Source organism: Mercenaria mercenaria, chromosome 2, assembly GCF_021730395.1.
Source record: "Mercenaria mercenaria strain notata chromosome 2, MADL_Memer_1, whole genome shotgun sequence".
NCBI classification, from domain to species: domain Eukaryota; kingdom Metazoa; phylum Mollusca; class Bivalvia; order Venerida; family Veneridae; genus Mercenaria; species Mercenaria mercenaria.
Window position 1 is genome coordinate 96,830,713 of NC_069362.1, and position 27,383 is coordinate 96,858,095.

A 27,383-nucleotide genomic window follows, 5' to 3' on the forward strand; every position below is an offset into this window, starting at 1 on the left:
TGAAATAAAAACATTGCAACATTTGCGCTAAACAAGCTATCAAAGAACAATAAGTGAAGGCAAAAAACAAAACTAAAAAGGTAATATATGTATATTTCTGCACTTGAAAAAAGACTACATTGTGTACGTTGATTATTATGAAATGAATACCTTCCTAGGAGATAAAAGCAGGTGTTATTACGCCATGACAAGGTCCAAATTTCTTCTGAGTTACTTGAAGGCTATCTATCCATCATGATATGATCAAAATTAACGACGTTTGAGACAATGTGGCGCGGCGTTAGTCAAATTCTATAGTTTAACTACAGTAAGTATTCGGTGGTTATTTTTTGACAACTCGTAAAAACGGTTATGGCGTTGATTTATAACAATAACTCTTAGACTAATGTTTCCTTCTAAATAATCAAATAGTTAAAAGCGATAGTATTGTATACAGGGTTGTCAAATTAACTCTGTTTTATTGTTTTATGCTTTTGTTCATATATAAATTACTAAATGTATACAGTTCAACAACTTATGAATGACACCGGTTTTAACGGTACAATGAAAACCAATCTATTTATATAAAGTTTGCTATGATCAAAGGAAATCGCATAACTTGAGTCGATACTGACATATATAATCCACTAAATAGACGTTTTGTTGTTTTGCCAATATCTGAAACCTTACCAATATAATGTCTTTAATTTTGCAGAGTAAGGGAACGTATATCATTTTTTGTCATACTTCAATTAATTTGTAATGAATGAATTTAAACCATATTGCTAACTTTTTCATTATTGTCTAAATAACAGACATTATCTTACGAATATGAACATACAGAAATGAGCTGTTATCTGTGACATAGAATGATATTATTTGACTTGTCTAGTATGTCCTAGTATGTCCAAACTAAGCTCTTTGTCATCAAAATTGAGTTGTTGTCACATAAAAGATACCAGTGTTAAACTTAATCGAACTGGTATTAAAGTTTTTGTCAGCTGTGTAAGTTTGGTCAGTACCTGACAACAATTTTCACAACTGCACATTTTAATACCACCACCCATTAACTGAACATTAGCCGTAAATGTTCGAGTCTTAATCTTGACCGTCTGAAGATTTAGACAGAACCTTTCAGATATGTGTAAAATTTTCATGGTAATTTAACCCCTGAAAATGAAGAAAAAGTGTAAATAAATTATGTGTCGATGTTTTGTCGATGTTTGTCGATGTTTGTGTCGATGTTTTTGTCGAGCTTTTGTTACGTCGGCGTTTTCTCGTGTCGATGTTTTGTCGCGCTCTCAGTATTGCCTACGTAACTGTATTGTCTTCTTGTATTTATTATAATAATTTGCGTGTTATATATTCTGTATACTAGTTATAATTGCTGAAATAAAACGAGATTGTCACACATTTTAATCATTGAATCCCCTTTGTCCTACATGCATTGTGTCTTAATACAAACGTTCACACCTTTCCGTAAACGAGCGACTGCAACAACGGACATGTCCGAAGGTGATACAGAATTCGATAACAACTTGATCAAATGAGAAATAACACAAACTACAAGCTTAAATATTTTATTTTGCATGATTGTATTTTTAAAATAATAATATGAACAATAAACAGGAATATCATACGAACCTTAAAATATTAGCAAGCAGTGTAACTAGTGCAAACTCTCAAGAGTATTTATTTGCAAAAGTTCGAAGAAAACATCATTAAATGAAAATGTACATGAAAATGCTTGGACAAATTAATGCGCGGACATGAATTAGCGCACGTGCGATAGCGCTAAAAGCGCTGTTATTAGTACACCGCTAAAATAAGTAAGCCTACAGTATGTCGTATCAGAATCGAAATAACAAGTTCCCAAATGTGATTAATCGTAGAATAACCATGGTAAATAATAGATAATAGACAGTAAATAAGGATAGAACTATAACTTATAAGGGATACAACGGAGCTGATGACTTAGGGAATGAATGAGTAACAGTTAAGGTCCCTTAGTAATATACTGGTGCGACTTGAAGGTAGACCACTTGAGGAAAGAACTTTGAAAAATGAAACAATTCTTAGAAAAAATGTTTAAACTACATGTACTTGAAAATTACACTAAAGGTGAATAGATCTTTGAATTTATAATATTCATTTTACTTTAAATGTTTACAGTCATTATATTAGTCATTAGTAGGAAAAAGGGCGTTGATTAATCAATAAATTAGCAATGGTTTTCTTTCTATATCTGCATGTCCAGAATCTCTTCCTATTTATAACATTTGACAATTAGGAGACAAATTATTTCTTCTTAAGTTATTTTGGCATTTGTATCATGAAACATCGTTTATGTGTATTGAAAGTACTTGTAGAAACATACCTACTCCCATGTGGTTATTTTTCAAAAGTCTAACAGATGAACACAACAATATCAGAATTTAAAAAGAAACTGGAAACAATGACTTTTATCATAATTCATATATTGCTAAAATCTTGGTTGTTATTATTTTACATGAAACGTTAACTGCGTGAGCAACGCATTTCACAGCTTTTCTACACAATCCGCTGACGTCTGTTTTAATTAATATTGATTACTAGCAAGTTCTCTGTAAATTCAAGGTAAATATACCAACAGTTTCATCAACATTGTCCATTACAAGGTTTTCCCCTGAATTCGTTTTAAATATAGAACAGCAATGATATTACAATCACTCTAAAGAAATAATGAAAGGCCCATATCCACGAGATTTCATACGCAGTTTTTCCACTAAAACCCAGTTCGACGTTATTGAAGGTTTTAATAATACGTCAAGGTACCTTGATGATAGTTTTAGTTATGAAAAATTAACATTTTCATATAAAGCACATATGTCCGAAATAATTACAGTCAATTACTCAGATTTAGAAGCGTCAAGCAACATCTATAAATATCACAACTCATTCTTTGTGCATGAGCATGATCGAAATTAGATCATTTTAATCATAGAAATATTTTCATTGCCGCTATCACAACTACGGAATGCTTTCAATAATTTTACCACAGATCGTTCTTTTTAAGATATACAACACAAACCTTAAAACCCTTCTTAAACTTGGTATTGTTCACCCGGAATACTATGGAGTCAAATTTGTAAACTTTTGTTAGAAAATTAATTCACGAGGGATAAAATGATTTACTCCTCTACAGCTAGTCGCTACGATTTCGTATTTGGTACAGACTGTAAGACTCCATAATGCTTTTCTCATAAATCCTACACATCACAGAGGGAAGGAAATTGATTCTTGCAATTTGCCTAGTTATGCCCTTTGTGCTCTGACTTTAGACAATTTGCAGAGTACATTGATGCACTGATACCTCGTATTGGCGCTATATGAATGCTTTGTTTTATGCAGTACCTTGTCAGCAATGTTAGAGCTTATACCAGCAGGAATTATTGTATTTACACTGTTTTATCTAAGGTAGCGTTTCAGTTTTATTTACAAAGGTTACTGACCGTTCCAAGACGGTGCCTCTATTTTCAGCTTGCTTCTGGTCCGTACCATGTTTATTTGTTATGTTAGCTGTCTTGTATGCTGGTGGTGTGACTTCCCGTTCCTTTTCCCAACCCACATTCTGTGTCACCCTCCCGCTTCACTCCCATACCCTTTCCCACATTTTGTATCTTTTATCTTGTTGATGTGATTGGAAATTGCTTTTGTTGGTGGCGTGCGTGTTTGGCTCTGGCTACCGTTGCTATATTCATTGCTTCTAGCGTTTCTACTCGCAAGTTACTCTTATAATTACACATGTCTAAAGTTCAATGCTGAAATAAATTTTCTATTTTTTAATGGCCGATAGCTCATAAAAATGGTATTTATATTGACAGATTTGTCACTCTGTCAACTTGAGTTGTTGTCTTAAAACTATTATACGGAATTGCTAAATTTGATATCAGAATCTATGATATGATATATATCTTATAATCATATTTTCGTTGTTTTCTGTTTTATTATAACTGAATTCTTTAAATTGAATGCGAGTTTGTAAAATTCTCCCGTAACTTCGTGTAATGAAAATAAAAGCCTTAGAAAGTATATGAGTTTAATGAAGCACCATGTTTCAAAACGTTTGAAAGGTTTACGTTCATAGACAGCCAGTCTTTAGTCATATATCACAATATGTTTGATATGATTATAACGTGCATCCCAGATTACTGCAACACGAAGGTAGTACATTTACTGAAAATGTTTCAGTATATGCGGTACGCAAATTAATATTGACCTTTTAACTGGAAGCAGAAACTAAGCAAACTCTTCAAATTAATGGTATATTTCAGTTATTTCCATTTAAATAGTACCTTTAAAAGAGATTTTACAGCAAAATTGTTTGGACTAGCATGCATTTATAGGTTATTAGCTTTGTATCGGGAAATATGCACTCGTTCTTCAGCGGCAAAATTGCGCGACTTTAGGAGCACAATATTCTTCCGCTGATGAACGAGTGCATATTTCCCGATGCAAAGATAATAACCTTTTTATTACATACGCATCTACACTTATAAATATTATGTAAATATCATAAATATGTTCAATAGCCTGAATAGGATTGACAATACTGAACTAAATAGAAACAAATAGTGCAACAACACACACTGAAATACGTCATGCACCCAATATCAAATTCAGGCGTCAGTGTATGGAAAAATATTGACGTTTCCGGTACCAGTGTAACTTAACAGGGAATAGAAACGAGTATGTAATAAAAGGTGATATGGATATGGCTACCATTTCATATCTAAGATATTGAGATTTTATTCTATAATGATTTAGCAGTGTTTATGGCGTAAGTCAATATGTACAGTTGACTCATTCTAAAGAATTTTAGTCTAGGGCAGCGAATGGACAGCGAAACATAGGGCACAAAGATGTTAATTCATTGTTGCTCATCGTCATCAGGCGATAATTTCATGATAAAGCGCATGGTAACAAATGGAAACTGAATAAAGCGTTTTAACAAATGCACATATATATATATTCTTGAACAGGCAATACATCAGTTAACAGTAATGTCCAAATACAGTAGCTAGTATCTTTTATGTGTTTTGTCCTTGTTATCTTTACGAGGAAAGAAGATAAACGTTTTATCTTAGTTCGAATCTCCGAAGAATAAGGTGGGATCATGTACTTAAGATATTCCGAAGGTCAGAAATTGTGAAACTATTGGTAATAGGTAATGACACGGATCTCGGTCACACTGTATCTTCTTTTTTACTTTCCTTTAATCGTCATGAATATTAAACTGGAAAAATGTGATAACAATCTGCAGAATAATAGACATGCAGCAAAATTCTGATTGTTATAAAACGTTTCTATTTTCTACAGTTTCGAAGAAGCACGCTGGTTATTCCTTACATATTTTTCAACCATTTTTCGACCAGCAAACATACACATTTAGCGCTGTTTTTCATGGGGTGTCGATGTGTAGTGCTTGCAAGACTTAGTTTGTCGCAATTCTTTCTCATGTATATATCAAACATTCTAGATGTATATTCCTGTGATAAAAAGGATTACAAAATTGTTACTCTGAATTTAGTTTTTTAATAAAAATGGCATAATGTGCGCACGAAGTCTGTTGATGAGAAACACCACGGTTGCTCAATTAATAAATAATAAATTGTAATTATTATTGTTTTGTATGTTCGGTTTTTCCTTATATTTCTGTGCGACGGGTACATTTTTTACGCAAGAAACATTGTTTATATACTCTCAAGAAATTAAAAACGCAACATCTATTTATGGCAACTTCATGCCTGCAACGTTTATGCAAATAGTTTAATATTAAATACATTTATGTATAAACATTCATTAAATCCGATCCAATAAGGTGGTTTCAGTTGTGTTGCTTGAGACGTGACCAGTGTCATCTTTGCACGTGGAGCTTGTGTTTTAATTCATGCCACGATAAAATCCATAGCATGCATTTACAAAATGATATTACATCAACGACACCTATAAAAACATTTAGCAACGTAACAATCTACTATAACTTTCATAATTAAAGAAAATTATGTTCAGTAAGTTTATCATGTAAAGACAAAGAACGAAACGCCAAAATACAACCTTATACATGTTTTCCAAAAGTAAAGTGGCAAAATCAGTTCCAAGAGTGAGTGCATTATCGCCTCAGTTATTGAGGCCTCCAACCCAAACAACTTATAAGTGACTTTATTCATTTATTCATTGTTGCTCCGGACAAAGTCATTCTTGAATTTGACCTTTGACCTCTAAGTGTGACCTTTACCTTAGGCCTAGGGACCTGGTTCTTGAGCATGACATTCCGTCTCATGGTTGTGAATATTTGTGCTAAGTAACATCAAAATCCCTTTTTGCGTGAAGAAGAAATACTCCGGACAAAGTCATTCTTGAATTTTACCTTTGCCCTCTAAGTTTGACCTTGACCTTAGACTTAGGGACCTGGTTATTACACAAGACAATCCGTCTCATAATGGTGAAATTTTGTTCCTAGTCACATCAAAACCCCTCCATGTATGAAGAAGAAATGCTCCGGACAAAGTTTGTGGACGTACAGGGGCAGTAACTCTGGAACCAACTGTGAAATTTGGCTGGTTCAAGAAAGGAACCAAGATCTTATGTTGATACAAGTTGTGCGCAAGTTTGGTTAAATCAAATCACAAATGAAACTACTATTGTGCAGGCAAGACCAAAATAGTCAATTTTTGCCCTTTCAGGCGCTGTAACTCTGGAACCCACATGGTGGGATATGGCTGGTTCAAGAAAAGAACCGAGATCTTATGGTGATACAAGTTTTGTGCAAGTTTGGTTTAAACAAAATCATAAATAAAACCACTGTTGTGCAGACAAGACAAATAGCCAATTTTGCCTTGTCAGGGGTTGTTACTCTGGAACCCATGGTGGGATATGGCTGGTTCAAGGATGGAACCAAGATTTTAAGTTAAATTCAAATAATAAATGAAACCACTATCGTGCAGACAAGAAATTGTTGACAGACGGACGACAGACTAAGGACGACGGACATCTAGTGGTCTTTGGCTCAGGTGAGCTAAAAAGCAGGCACCATATCTATGGGGTGATAATACAATACCCAAAGCTATGAAAGCGGGTATATTGGAACTACCCAGGCCGAAATGTTCAAGCTGAGAAACTAAACAGTACCAATAACACGACATAAAAGTCGTGCTGAACGATCTAAGAAGAGCGAGATATAACAGCCCTGATAATATGTCGCATACATGACCCATGCTTGGTAGTCTAAGGTCAAGGAAACTATTGAAATTAAAGTAACAAGAGCTGTCTCCATAGGATGACACATGCCCCCGATGGCACTTTAAATGAATAGTTATGGCCGATGTTAGAGTTTAGGACCTTTGACCTACGGAGCTGGGTCTTGCGCGCGACACGTCGTCTTACTGTGTCACACATTCATGCGTAGTTATTTTAAAATCCATGCATGAATGACAAAAATATGGACCGGACACGCCCATCAATGCACTATCATGAAAAATGACCTTTAACGTCTAAATGTGACCTTGACCTTTGAGCTACGGACCTGGGTCTTGCGCGCGACACGTCGTCTTACTGTTGTACACATTCATGCCAAGTTATTTGAAAATCCATCCATCGATGACAAAGATATGGACCGGACACGCCCATCAATGCACTATCCTTTAATGTCTTAGTGTGACCTTGACCTTTGAGCTACGGACCTGGGTCTTGCGCGCGACACGTCGTCTTACTGTGGTACACATTCATGCCAAGTTATTTGAAAATCCATCCATCGATGACAAAGATATGGACCGGACACGCCCATCAATGCACTATCCTTTAATGTCTAAGTGTGACCTTGACCTTTGAGCTACGGACCTGGGTCTTGCGCACGACACGTCGTCTTACTGTGGTACACATTCATGCCAAGTTATTTGAAAATCCATCCATCGATGACAAAGATATGGACCGGACACGCCCATCAATGCACTATCCTTTAATGTCTAAATGTGACCTTGACCTTTGAGCTACGGACCTGGGTCTTGCGCGCGACACGTCGTCTTACTGTGGTACACATTCATGCCAAGTTATTTGAAAATCTATCCATCGACGACAAAGATATGGACCGGACACGAAAAATGCGGACAGACCGACAGACTGACAGACCGACAGACAGACAGACAGACGGTTCAAAAACTATATGCCTCCCTTCGGGGGCGTAAAAATAATTTTTGTTCCTTAGCTTCTAAATGCCCGCATTTTTATATACAGTCACACATATGTTCCCCATAATCAGATGATGTATTACTTGTTACCACTGAAGGTCAAGTATAACGTTTTCTGCTCCGTAACTTTCAATTGCATTGAAGGATGTTTTTAATTACTATACAGAAATGTTCCCCATGATTAGACTACGTGTCGCGCACATGATCCAAGGTTGTCTTTCAAAGGGCAAGGTCACTATTGAAGGTCAAATAAAATTGTTTCCACTCCATAACTTTTATGTGCAATGTTGGATTATCTTAGTATTGCACAAAAATATTCCCCATTATGAGACAATGTGACGCGTTTATGATATATACTTGTAGGTCAAGGTCTCTATTGCAATTTAAGTAAAAAATATTTTGTTCCATAGTTCCTAAATGCCTTGAGTTATTTTTAGTCCCCTACTGATGGTGTCCCCTACTGATGGTACTCCGGAGTAGACTATAGGAATGTCCTCCATCAATCTCTCTTTTCATCCGTCCACTTTTCCGTCCGCAAATCTGGATCTTGCAATTATTAAAACAGTAAATGTTGCCAATGCCCATAAAGAACGAACTGTAACAATGTTTCCCACCGGTGGGGGTCTTCTGAATTGCCGCTGCAAAATTCGGTCACTTTTTTATCTCATAACTGTTTCAAGGAAATAGGTCGTTGTTCTTTGTCTTCAATTATGTCACGACATATACGGATATTCGATATTCTTTTCTGGCGATCGATTATATGTTTATCCAAATAAAATAATCCGAAAACGAGTTTCCTGAGCGGTGGTCATTTTTCAAGTACTACAGAAACAAAAACATTGATGTATCATGCAATATAACAAATTTACACACTGAAACAAATGATTAGATGTTGCGTTTTATAAATCTCTTGAGTGTATATTGTGTTATTCTATCAACATGGAAAAGGCTTTACCTGATCTGACTCATTTTCCTTGCACAAATTCTTTAGGAATTTCCTTTCGTCCAAACGCCTCGTGAAGTAATCCTGTTACAATGTAAGATAAAAGAACAGCTTTTAAAGGATTAAAGATATACTTCAAGTCTCTGACGAAGACATAAACTGACTATAAAGAATAATGACACAGTATTGAATAGTATTTAGTTGCATAAACTGATTTCAATAAAGTATTCATTATTGTTTGTTACACCAGCGCACAGAAAATACGAAAACAATATACATTTATTCTAAACGTTTTCTTTGCATATTTGTAAAGTAATTACATTCATGTCATTCGCGTACCTGATGGGTAAAGAGCAATCACCTTACTTACCCTCACTGCAGAGACAATGGTAGTCAGTGTTACCTGATATGAACTATTGTAAATCTGCGGTTATATTAGCTAAAACATAGTTCCTTAGCAAATACGTTTTACCTCGCATGGTTTGAAGTTGTAGCGCATAATGTGAAATATTAGGTTTGCCTTAGTGTTGTCAAGGAAATTATATAGAATAGCATAAACGTAGAAGTACAATAAAGACCAAACACATGAACTTGATGTATACTTCCGCTTTGAAAAAAAAACATACATTTCATCATAACACTAATACATTAAAATTGATATATTGATGACTAATGAGTCTATACTGTGTCACTGGCTCGACTGACTTAGAAGAAGGTAATTGCCTAAACAAAATGTTTTATACTATCACATCAAATAGTTTATTTACATCTCGGGACAAGTGCTCAATACAACAGTAATATGTTAGACATGTAGGTGTTGTTTGCTAAAAGAAATTTAAGGGAAATATACCAATTAAACTAATACACTTTATTCAATATATTTATATATCGACAGAAAAATGTTTGTTCAATATTTAGTATTATTATATATCCTAAAAATAATCTAAATTTCATTGGCCAAAACCGCTCATCATATTTCCAAACATATAACCTATTGTGGGTTTTCCCAATTAAATATGACCTTCTAGAAATAGAATGGAAGTTTCGCATAGTTATTGTTACTTTCAAACATTAAATATGTTGCAACAAATAAGTGTTACTTATTCATAAACCTGAATCCATATAATAAAAAAGTGGCTCTTGAGCCATTGGATATGATGTAATATTCACCAGAAGAGGGCAATATTGACCTTAGCTATCGCCTCTGTCGATATTGCCCTCTTCCAGTGAATAGCTTCGGTCAATATTGCCCTCTTCCGGTGAATATCACATCATATCCAATTGGTCAATAGTCAATAATTGTATATTTATTCCATCTGATAAACATCTGATGATAACAAATTGTAATGTTTTATACAGAAAAAATATTCATTTGATAAAAATATATCTATCAAATAGGAAAATATAAATCTAGAAAACAGTTATTTAGTAAAATACATGTTTTTAAGCTTGTAAATATTATTGCTCTAAGATATATTGTTAATAATACAAATGTAATTTTAACAACAAAAGAAAGTTGGGAAGTATCTATCTTTACAGATTTGCATGTTTAAAAAGACTACCACCCGATTGTTTTGTATTTTGTACCACTGCAGTGATGAGTAAAGGATGGGGTATGCATAAAAAATATCAAAACGATACTTCTGTGAAAGTTGCTTCAAACACTCTAGGTGCATGTCAAAAAATAATGAAAAATATTGTTATTGTATTCATAATCTGATATTCTAGTCTGGTAAAAACGTTGACATTGATATCACAATTGTGTTATTTACGTGTTAGCGAATAATGCTTTGAAAGTGTCTATTCTAATCTTTTCTTTGTAAAGGATACAGGCGATATGGCTTTTTCTGTTTTCTGTGCGAAAAAGAAAACCATTCCTGTCCGCTTCTTGTTTTCTTGGCTGATGTCCCACAGCTCATCCAGCAACACCCTGAATGTCTATTTAGGAATAAACAAATAATACATTCAAATCAAAAGTCAAACGTCTGAGTATCTGAGTATTTGTAGATCGATGTAATGCACTTTATGTTCAAAAATGAATGGCACATCATGTACATAAACGGCCCTATTAAGGAGGTTTGCGTCTATCAAACGTAAAATTCACAAGCTACATCTAATGAAAACGAAACAAAATAATAATTATACAATATTCGATGACAGCTTTATATGAGGGGTCTGAAGAATTGGCCCGGACCTTTCCGTCTCAGGTTTTGCAATCTTGTCGTAGTACAGTAAGCTTGCTTAGCATGCTTTCATCCTTTTGAAGCAACCTATTGTGATATTTCTTTTGCTTTTCGCTAAATTCAAAGTCCACGAATTACCAAGAACGTTACACTCATTAATAAATCTGAGTGGAAGAGAATCATTTAGACAAAATTAAACTAAAATAATCTGAAAGAAGCTATTAAAGTTATTATTATGTAAACAAACCCTTACAGTATTTTTCCATCAGTATGTTTCCTTCCACGAATGTATGCAAAGAATGCGAAAACTAGATCCTAAATGAGAGACCCGGAGTGACTTATGTAAACAGTTATGAGATTGTAACATTATGAAAGTTGTAAATTGAAGCGACCCATTTACATTGTTTGCAATAATAAAGCCATGTTACAATTTGTTAAAAATTGTTTTCTATTAAATTCTAAGACAGCGGACCTTTGTATCAATTATCCTATTTACAGCACATTATTCATAGAAAATTCAGAGAAAAATATGCTTCAAAATAAGGAATCTTGGATCATTTTTGAAACGATGAAATGAAATAATGAAGAAAAACTAAACCTTCTGGATTGATTGGTGCAAATATTTAATATCAGCTTTCACTTTTAGCTTGTCTGATTTCATTAAAAACAATAGTGACATGATGGCGCTAGATGACTCAACTGAGTTTAAAACTTTCACAGATTGCTAGATCAGTTTTGGTTCTGGGTCACGCGTGGAAAATATCTGTGGAATTATTTTGAAATTTGGCCGGCTTTTCTGAAAAGACGTTTCCACTGCATGTATGTAGGCAATTCTATATACATGTATGAGAAAGCGACTACGCATTCTGATGACCATGTTTTCAACAACACTTCAATGATTAGATCGATGTGAATCATGTAGATAATTAACTAAGTTTGAAAATGATTTGACTTTGTGATCTATCGTTTCCAATTAGCCTGGCTTTTAGACAGACAAGCAGTCTCATGAAGATAGTTGAAGATAGTTTTAACATTTTTTTCCTACTATTTGGCCAAGTGTCTTATTGTTTGACCTAGATAATTCAGCTTCACACTTGACCTTGTTTTTATATAGATAAAAATTCTGGCAACCTTTTAAGAAGAACAAGTTGTAAATGTGGCTTCTAGAGTGTTAACAAAGTTTTTCGGTGATTTAACCCATTGCCTTACTTTTTGACCTTTGCCATCCCACTTTAAACTCGACCTAAATTTCATAGCAAATAAGAAAATGTGGCCTCTAGGGTGTTAACAAGGTTTATCTATGATTTCACCTTGTGACCCTGTTTAAGACCTCAGGTAACCCAGTTTGAAACTTGACCTAAACTTCACAGAGAAAAACGTTATTACAAAGATCTATAATGATAAAGTAGAAATTGTGGACTCTAGAGTGGTAATAAGGTTTTTCTATCATTTGACCAGTGACCTAGTTTTTTTTTAAAATCAGGTTACCCAGTTATCTCCTGTACTTCAAATGACGTTAACGTCAACATGTTATTACACTAGTGTAATTCAGTTTATTAGTTAATTCAGAGTTTTCCCGTGTACAATAAATTTCCACATAAGTATCTTAAAAAATTCTAAATGAAAACAGATGTGATTTGGTTTTCTAGCTACTGTTGCATATACCCAATTTGAGTGGTACAACTACAATACATTTTTCACGAAGGTAATATATTAAGATTCGGTGTTTCAATACATTCAACACCTACAGCAACCGACGACTCAAATTCATTGGTTTTTTTTCTGACGAGTAACCCTCCCTAGCCAAGTCTGCTGCTCATTGTTGGATCTGAAAAGTATGGGGTTATAGCGAGATTTACTTAAAGGGTGTAATTTTGGGAGAGGAAAGGACAACAATGCCCTTTATTGTTATATATTAATAGCTGTATTGGTATTTATTACCGGACAAATTGACAAATTTTATAAAGACTGATTTTCTTTTTAGTTTTTCGGCGACGCCGTCTAAATTCGTTTTCGTTACCTATGCCACGTGACTTCAGTTAGCAAATCAAACTACTTGATAACGCATTATAGATAATTTATCAAAATGGAAGATTTATGCAACACTCTGTCTGATTGGACGAGAGTGTCAATTTCTTTCACTCTGTTGATTGTGCTACGCTGAGTGAAATGTCGACAAAGCGTTTATCCTAAACGACGCTGTTCACAGTTTTTAAAGCTAACTTTGGCTCAGTATATTTAGCAAGAATATTGATATATCTCAAAATGATAAGTAAGTTTAATAAATATGATAAAAACCTGTTCAAATACCAACATATATCAAATTAAAGAAAGAGCTGAATACGGTCTGCGTATCACGTGAATAAGGGTGTGATTAGAGTCTTTTATGTAGAGAAGTGCTTTTTAAAAGATTTTCCTTGTTACAGTTGTCGTCTGTATATGAAAAAGTTTCTTGCTTTTGTGACTTATTCAATTTGCATATTAAAATGAGTACTTGTTTGCTTTGATACGTTTGTTATAAATTATTTAACTGATTTATTATATATGAATATCTTTCTTTAGTATGGTATGCAAATATTGAACTCAGTTGAAATCTGTTTTATTATATATATGCTATATAATGACTGAATCTCATTACACTGAAATGAAGGTACGCTGCATACAGTTTATCTATGTGATATGACTACGGTCAAACTTTGCTTATGAAACAGAAATATTGAAATAATTACAATTGTATGTTTTGCTTGACCTTCACCTTTTTATAGGTGTGACGTCATTGTCCAAAGATTCACGAATAGCGAATATGCATTTGTTAAAGCGGGATCAGTTGGCCTATTTTAGAAATAAATAAAAATAATAAATAAAAAAATCCTTTAATTGATTTTTTCTCATATATTCTAATCAAACATGATTTGTAGCATCTTTATTAGGCCCGCAGTCAACTTTGTTCAGCTGGGACATTTAACACCTTTTAGGGGCTGCTAGAGCTAAAACTAGAAATGCCTTTATACAGCGTCTCATGAACAGCTTGGTGGATCTTTGTCATACTTGGTCTGGAGCATCATTATAAGGTCCTCTTCCAAGTTAATTTATATAGGAACTTGGGCCCTATTAGGGACCACTATAGCTAAAAGTAGATATGCCTTTCTTCGCATTAACCACTAAAATGTAATGGATTTTTATCAAACTCGATGTGTAACAATATCGTAAGGTCTCTTGCTATTTTGTTACAAATGGGGGTAGGGACCAATTTAGCTAAAAATATAAACAAGTTTAATGACCTATTCTCATGAACCGCTTCATGAATCTTCATCAAACTACTGCTGTAATTATTCGTCTAAGGATAAACGAAACAAAATTGCAACCCTACGAAACCTTTGCGAAAAATTAAAAGGGAACCATTTAAATTGTTAAAGTGTGGTGTTTAGTTTTGCAAAATGTTAGATGAAAGATGAATGTTAGATGAAAAATTCATAAACTTCTTTCCTTATTACAATTCGCCGACCATCATTTTTAAAGATATTTCTTGTTATTTATAGAGACGGAAACTAATGGACGAAACTGCTTATTTTGATGAAACCATGTTCATCAAGTTTCAGTATGTGTGTGTAACTTTCCGACGAAATAGGCATGATCCTACCGCATGCTACAACAAGACGGCCAAGATGGCCCTAGGTCGCTCACCTAAGAAACACGCCATAACAGTGTAAAACATGTTTATATAATGATTTCATGGAAACAAATATTCTGACCAATTTTCATAAAGATTGGACCAAAACATGGTCTCTTGAGATTAAACAAGCATTTTCTTAGATATGACCTAGTGAACTAGTTTTTAACACTAGATGACCCATGTTCAAACTCGGCCTAGATTTTATCACGGCAATCATTCTGACCAAAATTCATGAAGATCAATTGAAAAATACAGCCTCTATCATATACACAAGTTTTTTTCCTTTCATTTGACCAAGTGACCTAGTTTTTGACCTCAGATAACCCATATTCGAACTCGACCTAGATTTCATCAAGGTTATCATCCTGACCAAATTTTATAAAAAAAAATTGAAAATTACAGTCTCTATCGCATACACAAGATTTTTCTTTAATTTGACTTAGTGACCTAGTTTTTGACCATAGATGACCCATTTTCAAACCTGACCTAAATTTCATAAAGGCAATCATTCTGACCAAAATTCATGAAGATCAATTGAAAAATACAGCCTCTATCACATATACAAGGTTTTTTATTTGATTTGACCTAGTGACCTAGTTTTTGTCCCAAGATGACCCATATTCAAAACCTTCCTAGATTTCATCAAGGCAAACATCCTGACCAAATTGCATAAAAATCAATTGAAATATACAGTCTCTATGGCATACACAAGATTTTTCTTTTAGTTTAACCTAGTGACCTAGTTTTCGATCTCGGATAACCCATATTCAAACTCAACCTAGATCTCATCAAGGCACTCACTCTGACCAAATTTCATGAAGATCAATTGAAAAAACAGCCTCTATTGCATACAAAATGTTTTTCTTCGATTTGACCTAGTAACCTAGTTTTTAACCTCAGATAATCCATTTTCAAACTTGGACTAGGTTTTATCAAGGTTATCATTCTGGCTAAATTTCATGAAGATCAGTTTAAAAATACAGCCTCTATTGCATACACAAGGTTTTTCTTTGATTTGACCTAGTGACCTAGTTTTTGAACGCAGATAACCCATTTTCGAACTCGGTCTAGATTTCATCAAGATTATCATTTTGACTAAAATTCATGAAGATCAATTGAAAAATACAGCCCCTATTGCATACACAATGTTTTTTTTTTATTTGACCTAGTGACCTAGTTTTTGAAAGCAGATGACCTATTTTCGAACTTGGCCTAGATTTCATCAAGGTTATCATTCTGACCAAAATTCATGAAGATCAATTGAAAAATACAGCCTCTATTGCATACAAAATGTTTTTCTTCGATTTGACCTAGTGACCTAGTTTTTGACTCCAAGATGACCCATTTTCAAATCGTCCTAGTTATCATCAAGGTAAATATCATGCAATGAAAATCAATTGAAAAATACAGTCCTCTATGGATACACAAGTTTTTCTTTAGTTTGACTAGTGACCTAGTTTTGAATCCGGATAATCCATATTCAAACTCAGTCTAGATTCATCAAGGAATCCATTTTGACCAAACTTCATGAAGATCAATTGAAAAAACAGCCTCTATGCATACAAATGTTTTTCTTCGATTTGACCTAGTGAACCTAGTTTTTAACCCCAGATGATCCATTTTCAAACTTGGCTAGATTTTATCAAGGTTATCATTCTGGACCAAAATTCATGAATATCAGTTAAAAATACAGCCTCCTATGCATACACAAGTTTTTCTTGATTTGACCTAGTGACCTAGTTTTTGACGCAGATACCCATTTTCGAACTCGTCTAGATTTCATCAAGTATCATTTTGACCATAAATTCATGAAGATCAATTGAAAAATAAGCCCCTATCGCATACACAATGTTTTTTTTTTGATTTGACCTAGTGACCTAGTTTTTGAAAGCAGATGACCTATTTTCGAACTTGGCCTAGATTATCATCAAGGTTATCATTCTGACCAAATTCATGAAGATCAATTGAAAAATACAGCCTCTATCGCATACACAATTTTTTCTTGATTTGACTAGTGACCTAGTTTTTGACCCAGATGACCCATTTTCAAACTCGGCCTAAAATTTTAATATCATCTCGCAAAATTCATGAAGATCAATTGAAAATTACAGCCTCTATGATAACACAAGGTTTTTCTTTGATTTGACTAGTGACCTAGTTTTTTGAATCCAGATAACCCATTTTCGAACTCAGTGTAGATTTCATCAAGATTATCATTTTGACCAAACTTCATGAAAATCAATTGAAAAATACAGCCCCTATCGCATACACCAGGGTTTTTCCTTGATTTCACATAGTGACCTAGTTTTTTAACCAGGATGATCCATTTTCAAACTCTGCCAAGATTTTATCAAGGTAATCATTCTGACCAAAATTCATGAATATCAATTGAAAAATACAGCCCCTATCGCATACACAATGTTTTTCCTTGATTTGACCTAGTGACCTAGTTTTTGATCCCAGATGACCCATTTTCGAACTCAGCCTAGATTTCATTAAGGTAATCATTCTGACCATAATTCACGAAGATCAATTGAAAAATAAAGCCCCTATCGCATACACAATTTTTTTTTTCTTGATTTGACCTAGTGACCTAGTTTTTGTTCCCAGATGACCCATTTTCGAAATCGGCCTAGATATCATCAAGGTAATTATTCTGACCATAATTCATGAAGATCAATTGAAAAATACAGCCTCTATCGCATACACAATATTTTTCCTTGATTTGACATAGTGACCTAGTTTTTGACCCCAGATGACCCATTTTCAAACTCTGCCTAAATTTTTTAAGGTAATCATTCTCACCAAAATTCATGAATATCAATTGAAAATTACAGCCCCTATCGCATACACAATGTTTTTCTTTGATTTGACCTAGTGACCTAGTTTTTTATCCCAGATGAGCCATTTTCGAAATCGGCCTAGATTTCATCAAGGTAATTATTCTGACCATAATTCATGAAGATCAATTGAAAAATACAGCCCCTATCGCATACAAAATGTTTTTCCTTGATTTGACATAGTTTTTGACTCCAGATGACCCATTTTCAAATTCTGCCTAGATTTTATCAAGGTAATCATTCCGACCAAAATTCATGAATAACAATTGAAAAATACAGCCCCTGTCGCATACACAATTTTTTTTTCTTGATTTGACCTAGTGACCTAGTTTTTGATCCCAGATGACCCATTTTCGAACTCAGCCTTGATTTCATAAAGGTAATCATTTTGACCATAATTCACGAAGATCAATTGAAAAATACAGCCCCTATCGCATACACTATGTTTTTCCTTGATTTGACCTAGTGACCTAGTTTTTGACCCCCGATGAACCATTTTCAAACTCTGCCTAGATTTCATCAGGGTAATCATTCTGACCGAAAAAAAAAATTCATGAAGATCTATTGAAAAATACAGCCCCTATCGTATACACAAGGTTTTTCCTTGATTTGACCTAGTGACCTAGTTTTTTATCCCAGATAACCCATTTTCGAACTCGGCCTAGATTTTATCAAGGTAATCATTCTGACCAAATTTCATGAAGATCAATTGAAAAATACAGCCTCTATCGCATACACCACGGGAGGGTATCCAACATATGTATTCCCAATGGGCATCGATTAAAATCATACGTTGTGCTTCCGATAGTACATATGTGGTAAACATAACACAGAAAAATACGTGAGATTTTTATTTGTGATTGAATATTGTGAAAGTGACATTGCTTTGCCAAAAAATTGCAATGCAGTGCAACCGAGTATACATTACCTAGCATGTAAGTGCATTTATCTTACCTGTATTTGTAGAAATGACAGAGAAAAACATATCCTCCGTGAAGCGGTATAACTGAAAAATAGCAACATTTTTATCAACAGGTGGAAATATGTTGTTTAATTGCCATGCGCCTGCTTAATTTTGCCCTCGCAACCTTCCGTATGCTAAACTCCATCCAGAAGAAAAAATATTTGGAGATCACTTTGCTAGAAAAATATTTTTGGGCGAAAAACTGAATGGGATACATATCCTTTCCGCAGCCTTAATGTACTAAAACGTATTAGCGTCTGATGGCCCTTTCACGCTTCCGTAGAAACAACATTTATTACACGAAACTTATTTTGAAAATATTTCTGAAATGTCTAGGTCTGCAGCTCTCAAATACGGTTATATCTTACATCTGAGGCATATACTGACACTCTCAGACATCATCAAAAATGACATTTTGAGCCATTTGATGAAGTTCCAAAATAATCAATGTACCCTTGGTCCGTTACGGACCCTGTGGGATTTCTGTTTATCCAGAGCTCAAATATTTTTTCATAGATTAAAAGCTGACATGATGTACTAAAGCCCAGGTAATTTCAATTCGTAATAAAGTGCTGAAAATTGGCTCCCCAATAGCAAAAAAGAAACAAACAAAAAAGTCCACGCGCATACATTTAGACGGGGTGACCCCTGCGCGTGACCCCTAACTATCTACGAATCAAAATGCGGTTTAGCATTTCTACTTTCATTTTATTTACTTCCAGAAATAGCTGAAGGTCGAGTGACGTCATTTTCTGTGTTGTCAAAAACATACATATGCCTGGCGAGATTGCATAAATATGTGCTGGCCGTCCTAAGGATATGTTTTGCATGAGCTACGTATGTGGTGCATTAGATTTTTTAGAACTCCACAGATCTTGAGCTTAATTGGCACCTTGATAAAGAAACGAACAGGAAATAGGTGCCAAGTATATGTCACATTATTCCAAAAACTATATACATGTGTATGAAAGGGATAACTTATAAGAAACGAGCAAAGCTTTAAGCTTATATTACATGTGGTAGAACATTTCCACTTAGAAGTCAACGCATCTCTTCTAAATCCGAAGGCGTTTATGTGTTGCTTATGTGTGTTGACCTGTGAATGTCGGAAATATGCATGTATAGTTTGGTGTATAGTATATTAGTTGCCGATACGGTCTGCGTAATTATATGTTCTTGAATCTAGTGTTCTTTTCATGTTTGCTTTATCCCTTCATGTGCGTCACTATATATATATCTTCGGCGGTATTTTGCATCGTTAACTGTGGAAATTATCTGTCCGTGAACTGAGTTATAGAGCAAAATATCTGTGTCTCGGGCAACGGACTCAGAAATAAAATGTAATAAATACTACTTTACGGTCAGGGTGTTCCTGGAGTTATTTTGGTTTTCCCGATACAGAACCACTGGCCCAGCCTCTCCACTACATTTACATATGATATTGTGGATCTGGCACTTACTTGTGTAAAACTACGTTGTTACATGTAAACCGCAACTCCACATTCTAGGCCTATCATGGTTTGTGGAAATATAGGAGGGAGGATAATCTCAGGATATACTGCAAGGTACTCGGTCATATAATCAGAACATAGCTGCGTCTGGTAGGTAACTTAATCCAATTAAGGGCCCAGGACATATTTCATAATTTAATGACCATGCTCAGTTAAATTCACACAATTTTTGACCGAGTACCTTGCAGTGTGTCCTCCCTGCTATATTGCCACAAACTATTTAGGTCTAGCTTGCGAAGTTACTGCCTAGTCCAACACAAGTAAGTGCCAGGTCCACAATATCTTATGTATTGAAGCGGCCGGGACAATAGTTTTGTATCGGGCAAACCAAAATTACCTCCTGAATTGAAATCCCAGACACTAAAGTATTTATAGCATTTTATTTTCGAGTCCGTTGCCCGAGACACAGATATTTGGCTCTATAACTTAGTTCACGTACATGATTCAAAGACTGAAAAATTCCACAGTTAACGGTGCAAAATACTGTCAAAAATATATATAGAGGCGCACATGAAAGAGTAAAACAAACACGAAAAGAACAATTACGCAGACCTATGGGCAGTTAATATGCTATACACCAAACTATACATGCATATTTCCGACATTCACAGGTCAACACACATAAGCAACACATAAACGCTTTCGGATTTAGGAGAGATGCGTTGACTCCTAAGTCCGAACTGTTCTAAAGCATCATATAAGCCTAAAGCTGTGCTCGTTCCTAATAAGCTATCCCTTTAATATACATGTATATAATTTTTGGAATAATGTGACATATACTTAGCACGTATTTCCAATTCGTTTCTTTACCCAGGTACCATTTAAGCTCAAGATCTGTGGAGTTCTAAAAAATCTAATGCACCATATATGTAGCCCATGCACAACAAATGTATCCCATTCGGTTTTCGCCCAAAGCTATTTTTCTAGCAAAGTGATCGCCATATATTTTTTTTTCTGGATGGGGTTTTGCATACGGAAGATTGCGAGGGCAAAATTTAAGCAAGCGTAGGGCAATTACACCATATTTCCATCTGTTGATAAAAATGTTGTTAACTGCATCGCGATTGTTTGACAAAATAATGTCATTTACACAAAATTCAATCACATATAAAAACCTCACCTGTTTTTCTTGAAAAAAATTTACCACATATGTACTAGCGGAAGCATAACATATGAATTTAAGCGGTGCCCATTTGGGAATACATATGTTGGATCCCCTCCCGTGTACACAAGCTAAATGTTGACGGACGACAGACACACGACGGACGCCGGACATCGAGCGATCAGAAAAACTCATCTGAGCATTGCTCTGGTAAGCTAAAAATCGGCGAAGCAAGACCTTTATATTTCGAACGGAGATACTGAAAGAAGCGAAAAGGAGTAAATTCAGTAGGTTGTATTCAATGAAGTGTAACTTTCATATATATTTGTTTTTATTAATATACAGTTCTTTTTGGGAATATAAGTGTCTGGAAGTCTTATATGCTAAAAACGTTATTAAGTAAGTGGATTTTATATGAAACAGCCTAATTTAGTGGTGTTCAACTTTATTTGAAAGCAAGAGCGCCGCCAAGCGGGGCAATATACGCCCAAAGGGTTACACCTTATATATATAAATACAAGACGTAAGATAAACCCAATTTCTTAATACTGGACCGATTTTGAACAAATTTTTAGCAAAATGGAAGCAATCAAATAAGAAACATAATGCGGCAAGTCTATCTCTTTTCTCAATAATCAGAAAAACTGATGCACTAATATACTATATAGCTATATCAAAAATTGAGGCGCGTTCTGGCCTTTTATCGGCGGAGATTCGCAAATCCCGGCAGTGTTACTTTATCGGTATACAGTAGATGATTGATTGGCTGCATCGTACGTGTATCTAATACGAAATACAATGTATTTTGGACGGTTACGTGGTACAAATGATGTGTATAGGCTGTACACCACTTAATACGGCTGTTCAATATTTCATATGAAATCCATTTACTTAGACTTATTCTAGCGTGATATCAGATTTTAAGCGACTTATATTCCCATGAATAACTGTATCGCTACTTTAGAAAAAGAAAACGAAAAGGATGTGTAAACTTTTATATTTAATATAACCTGCTGAATTTTCCTTTTCGTTTCTTTTAATGTCTCTTTTCAAGACATAAAATTCTTACGATGCCATTTTAACCTAGCATGCGATAAGAAAATGCCGATTTCGATAAAATGCTACACATACATACTGAAAGGTGGTCGAGTAAAAGAAAACACGATGCTATTGAGAAATAATATTATTTAAACCTAGCACCTTGAATACCAAAGTAGGCGTTAAGGAATACGTTGTAGTTGAGCAGTTTAAAGAGTAAACCAATTTCTTGTTAAGAATAATTTCATTTTGTTTATACTGACAGATCATTGTTAGAACGACTGATGTGTTCATCTATATCTACGCGTTTAGATATCTGCTTCTTAAATTATTAGTAATAACAACGTTTTGATTAACATTTCAGTAACTAGATTTGTTTTGCTAAATATTTGTTTCACTTTATATGAAAATATCACATAATCATTCTAAAGAAGTCAATGGTATTAAAACCTTTTTAATCTTTCAAGATTTGAATTGATCATTAGAAATCGATTTGGGTAGGGATAATTTTCATTGCATTTTTCAGACATTTTTAAACATAAACTTAATTCTAAATTGCATTTTTAATCCATTTTTAATGCAGATGAAAATTTCAGGATACCTTCTTATATAACATGGAAACGTTTCCATATGAACAGACTATAAAGATTGGGTGGGGGGGGGGCGACTTACAACCACACAATAGCACAGAGCTCTGCTTGGTTGTTGAAAAACAAAGAATATATTTTCAAAAAAGAAACTCTTTCAAAGAATTGGTGAATCAAACATGTGATGTAGGAAGTATTACGCTTTCAGTAATCAGCAAGACGGTTAGAAAATATAAATTCGCGAACTCTCTCAAGATATACCAGCATAATGTAAGTTTACGGATCAGCCTTTAAAAAACTACATAATAACGAATTATAAAGCTTGAGATGAATGTTGGTTTATTTTTTATATTTCTTTACTTTGTCGATCATAAGACTATTCTCACGATGGCTGTGTTTTTTGGGGTGTTTTTGTTTTCATTGGCCGAGGTTTTTCACATTAACCTAGTGGCGAAGTATGACTCGTATGAGGTCATATATTCATCCTTTCAAATGAACTTTGACAAACATTACATAGAGATAAAGGGAGAAAAAAGAATGAAAACGCATTGTTCTTCAACACGCGTCTGTTATTTCTCCAAATGATTATGAGTGTTTTGTTTTACTTTACAGACGAAATTCTCTTTACATTTCAAACTATAAAATCATTTTTCTTAATTTTTTACCTTAAGATAGACCGTACACAATCCTCTACCAGAATATTATCCTTTTTGAAGCTACGTAATGTCGCTATATATATACCGGCGAAGAAAGAGGGTACTACCACAACAAGTAAAATATATTCTACGTCCATTCCAGATGCTCTGATGAACAGTATCAGAAATACAACCGTCAGAAGTATTAGAAGACACAGGAATATGATTGATACAACCTCGTCACATCCTGGCAAAGTACAAATGTATCCATATTTCATAAGTGAAGAACCATTTACAGTATCTTCTATTTCCTGCAGGAGATCGGCTGGTACCTAAATTAATATTAAAATATTTAGTATACATATGTATTTTTGTTAGCGGAGTGTCGATAGGTCCGACGCAATTTTACTAAATGTATTCTTGCATACCAGACGGGGATTTCCGGTATTTTTACCGGTGCTGGAAAAATCCATCTTACACCCCGGGGTGTAAGATGACTCTCGTGCTGTAAATGACGTATTACGAACTACATATATGTAGAAGATTTATGTAGAAATTTATATTTTATTTAACAAACGGAATAAAAATTCAATACCTTGACAGTTCCTATTGGTTCCTGATAGTATATTTCTCGATTCAAATTACGTTATTTCATCAAAATTTCATAACGTTACGCCGCAACTTATAAAACAAAACCGGAACTAAACATTGTTAATTGTTTTGAAACGCCATGAGGTCTTTCCTGTTCACGGACGTTGGTTTCCCGCGCTTTGTTTAAAAGCACTGCTATAAGAAATAGTTCTAAAAAGAAAGCCGTTTGATTGGTGTTTATTATTATCATTATTTCTTGAAATCGGTATGCAAGAAAAAGATTCTGTCACTGGTTATATGTGCAGATGAGAATATCCGTCTCTCGGGTAACTGTTTAGGCGGTAACTCGGCAAGGAGCCTCGTTACCGCCTAAACAGTTACCCTCGAGGCTGGATATTCCCATCTGCACCTACAACCAGTGAAAGAATCTTATAGTATACAGCATGAACTTTTCGTCAAAGCTTGTTCAGAATAACTTCTTTCTTAAATTTCATTTTCGAATGTAGTATTAACATAATTAATGCATTTTCCGAGGTTGTCACGAGTTGTTTTGGGGGTAATGCATGTGATAATGTTATCAAACTATCAGCTCAGAAATCCGGATGTTTATGGAATCTGTATTTGTGAATGTTGCTGAATTTTACAACCTTATGAAATGCACCAATATACAGCGTTATAAGTTACACAATATAAAAGAACCTATGTACCACGCCTGTATGTGAATTTTGGTTTCTATTCCCGTTAGTAGCATGTGCACTTCTCTGGGGTTACGACTGCGCATGCACGAGGCTGACGTCACATGTAAAATATGTAGTTATTACTTTAATCAGAAACAGAAAATAAAAAAATACTTTTTATTATCAATGTACACTCTTCAACCGCCTATGACAAATGTACTCGTTCTAAAGACGCATGCTCGAATCTGTAAATATGTGTCTATACTACCCTGCCGGTATAGACGTCTTGATAATAAGAAGTTACCTACCTATTCAATCGTTCGGTTATAAAATACTATGAAACGGTGTACTAAGATTTGAATCGTACTAAAAAGTGGACTAGAAAAAGTGGAAACTCCACAGGTCGCTCAACACGACAAAAACGAAATTGTTGTGGGCTCGGTTTGATAAAGCTATCATTTACTTGATTTATTTCGACATAACTAAGCACACTATTGAATTTTTGAAACATTGATCTATGTATGAATTGAAGTCCCATTAAAAAAATTGTTTTAAATTAATTCAATTTTGTGTATCTAATCATGTCAGAAGTCTAAGATTGGTAATATTTTCTGCTTCTATTATGATGTTATAACTGAGTGTGATAATGACGTTTTTATGCCTGACCGTGGTGATTAGTGTGCAAGTATAGTCTGTGGCGAATTGTAATCCTGTGATTTTTTCCCTATATTTTGAAAAGTTATGTTTTTATGAAAGCTTATGTGATACTTTTCAATTCCATTGGTAACATTTTTTTCGACCATTATTGTGGCAGCCATCTTGAATTTCAAATGGCGGCTATATTTTAGTTAGTATGCCCTTATATATTCAAACTAGCCTTCAAGTAAACCTGTTTTTCTAATTAATGAATGAAAATTTATATTTCTAAACAGTAAAGGATTGAATTTATACGGTTTCTTTAAAGTTTTAATCAAGTATTAATTTTATATACATGAAAAACATAATTTTAAAATAAAATTATATGTAGAAAACCGTCTATTTTTATACATCTATTTTTTTTTTTTGGTAATTGTGGTCATGCTTTAAAAGAAGTGGTATATTTATTCAAGTACTTTCATCTTAAACATAGTATCAATTATTTATAGACATTGTATTTATAAATCTCGATTGACAGGATGTAGAAAAAAATCTCTGCTGTAATGAATACCTACTATAGTGTAAGAAAATACAAATATGGATAATGGTGATGAAATTAGAGTTGTTATCTGATTTTCTTTTCATTTAAACATCATCATTGTAACTAGAACACTCTTGACATGTAGAAGTACAGCTTTTCCAAAATCTAATACAGAAAGCCTGCAACAAATATGACAGTGTCATAAACTCGCATCTGTTGTAGAAGGCAACATGACTTAGCATTAGTTTTGAATTTCTTTAAGTATAATAGTAAGATATGACTTTAATAAACTTTCTGCAGCTTTATTCAAACAAGCATTTTAATAGCCAAATTTCAGCATATGAACTTGTTGGTGTAACATATTTGCATCTAAATTTGGATATAAATAAGCATATCTGTATGAAATATGACGAATCCCCCCACCCCACACACTCGCTGTATTTGTTAACAGAAACATGTGGTATGTGTTCATTCAGGAACTGATGAGTTCAGTCTTATTTAATTCAATATCTTCAGACAACTGGGTATTAACAGTTGAAAAAAGGGATCACTTAAGTATTACAATCACCTAATGAATGAGTCCTTAACAAGGCCTTTTATAACATTTTTGAAGAAAAAATGCATTTTTGAGCGCTACCTCTTAATCAAATACATGTAAACATTGGTCAGCAATGCAAGTTTAATGGCTTGCCAACCGTAGATATGGCAAAAACATTGTTTGACCTTAGTAAGCTTGTTAGGGAATTAATCGTCAAATCTACTTTCTATGTTGTTTTTACCAGTTTGGTTTAACTATGTCAAATGTCGACTATCTGATGAGAATCGAGTTGAATAAACAAAAGAAAATGCCGCAGAACAAATCTGAAGTGACTTTACTTCCTTCACCTCTTGTGGTATCAAAAAATGTTAAGCAACCACATCTAAAAGGTGTCTTTAGTATTGTATACAATTCCTTAGACTAAGAAGTTTTACTACACATGCTGATATGTATAAATATTGTCATTTCTAGTTAAAAATGACTCTGACTGAGCATCACCGAGTTTTACATTGGTACTTCACTTTATTCTCCCAAATTAAACACCTTTGGTCCTCTTTTGTAATCATATTTCATTCATCTTGGTCCAGTTAATGTTGAACGTTTTCTACCTTTTAAAAAGATGTTATTGACATACAAATTGAATACCCAGTTATATGTAAATAATTTACTACATGTATTAAAAACTAGAAACCATTAATGCAAGAAAAGCAAGGGAAATAC

At 34.2% G+C, this 27,383-nt stretch overlaps 1 protein-coding gene across 1 annotated transcript in view; it reads right to left on the minus strand.

Moving 5' to 3' along the window:
- Positions 1-1,545: 1,545 nt before the first annotated feature.
- Positions 1,546-27,383, minus strand: part of LOC123564661 (uncharacterized) — a 31,633-nt gene continuing 5,795 nt past the window's right edge. The window contains exons 4-8 of the mRNA XM_053537315.1: positions 23,711-24,012; positions 10,978-11,085; positions 9,620-9,667; positions 9,160-9,231; positions 1,546-5,507 (exon numbers count right to left, since the gene is read on the minus strand). Of these exons, the coding sequence (XP_053393290.1) occupies positions 9,658-9,667; positions 10,978-11,085; positions 23,711-24,012 (420 nt within the window). The 3' untranslated portion in view covers positions 1,546-5,507; positions 9,160-9,231; positions 9,620-9,657. The remainder of the gene's footprint in view (positions 5,508-9,159; positions 9,232-9,619; positions 9,668-10,977; positions 11,086-23,710; positions 24,013-27,383) is intronic.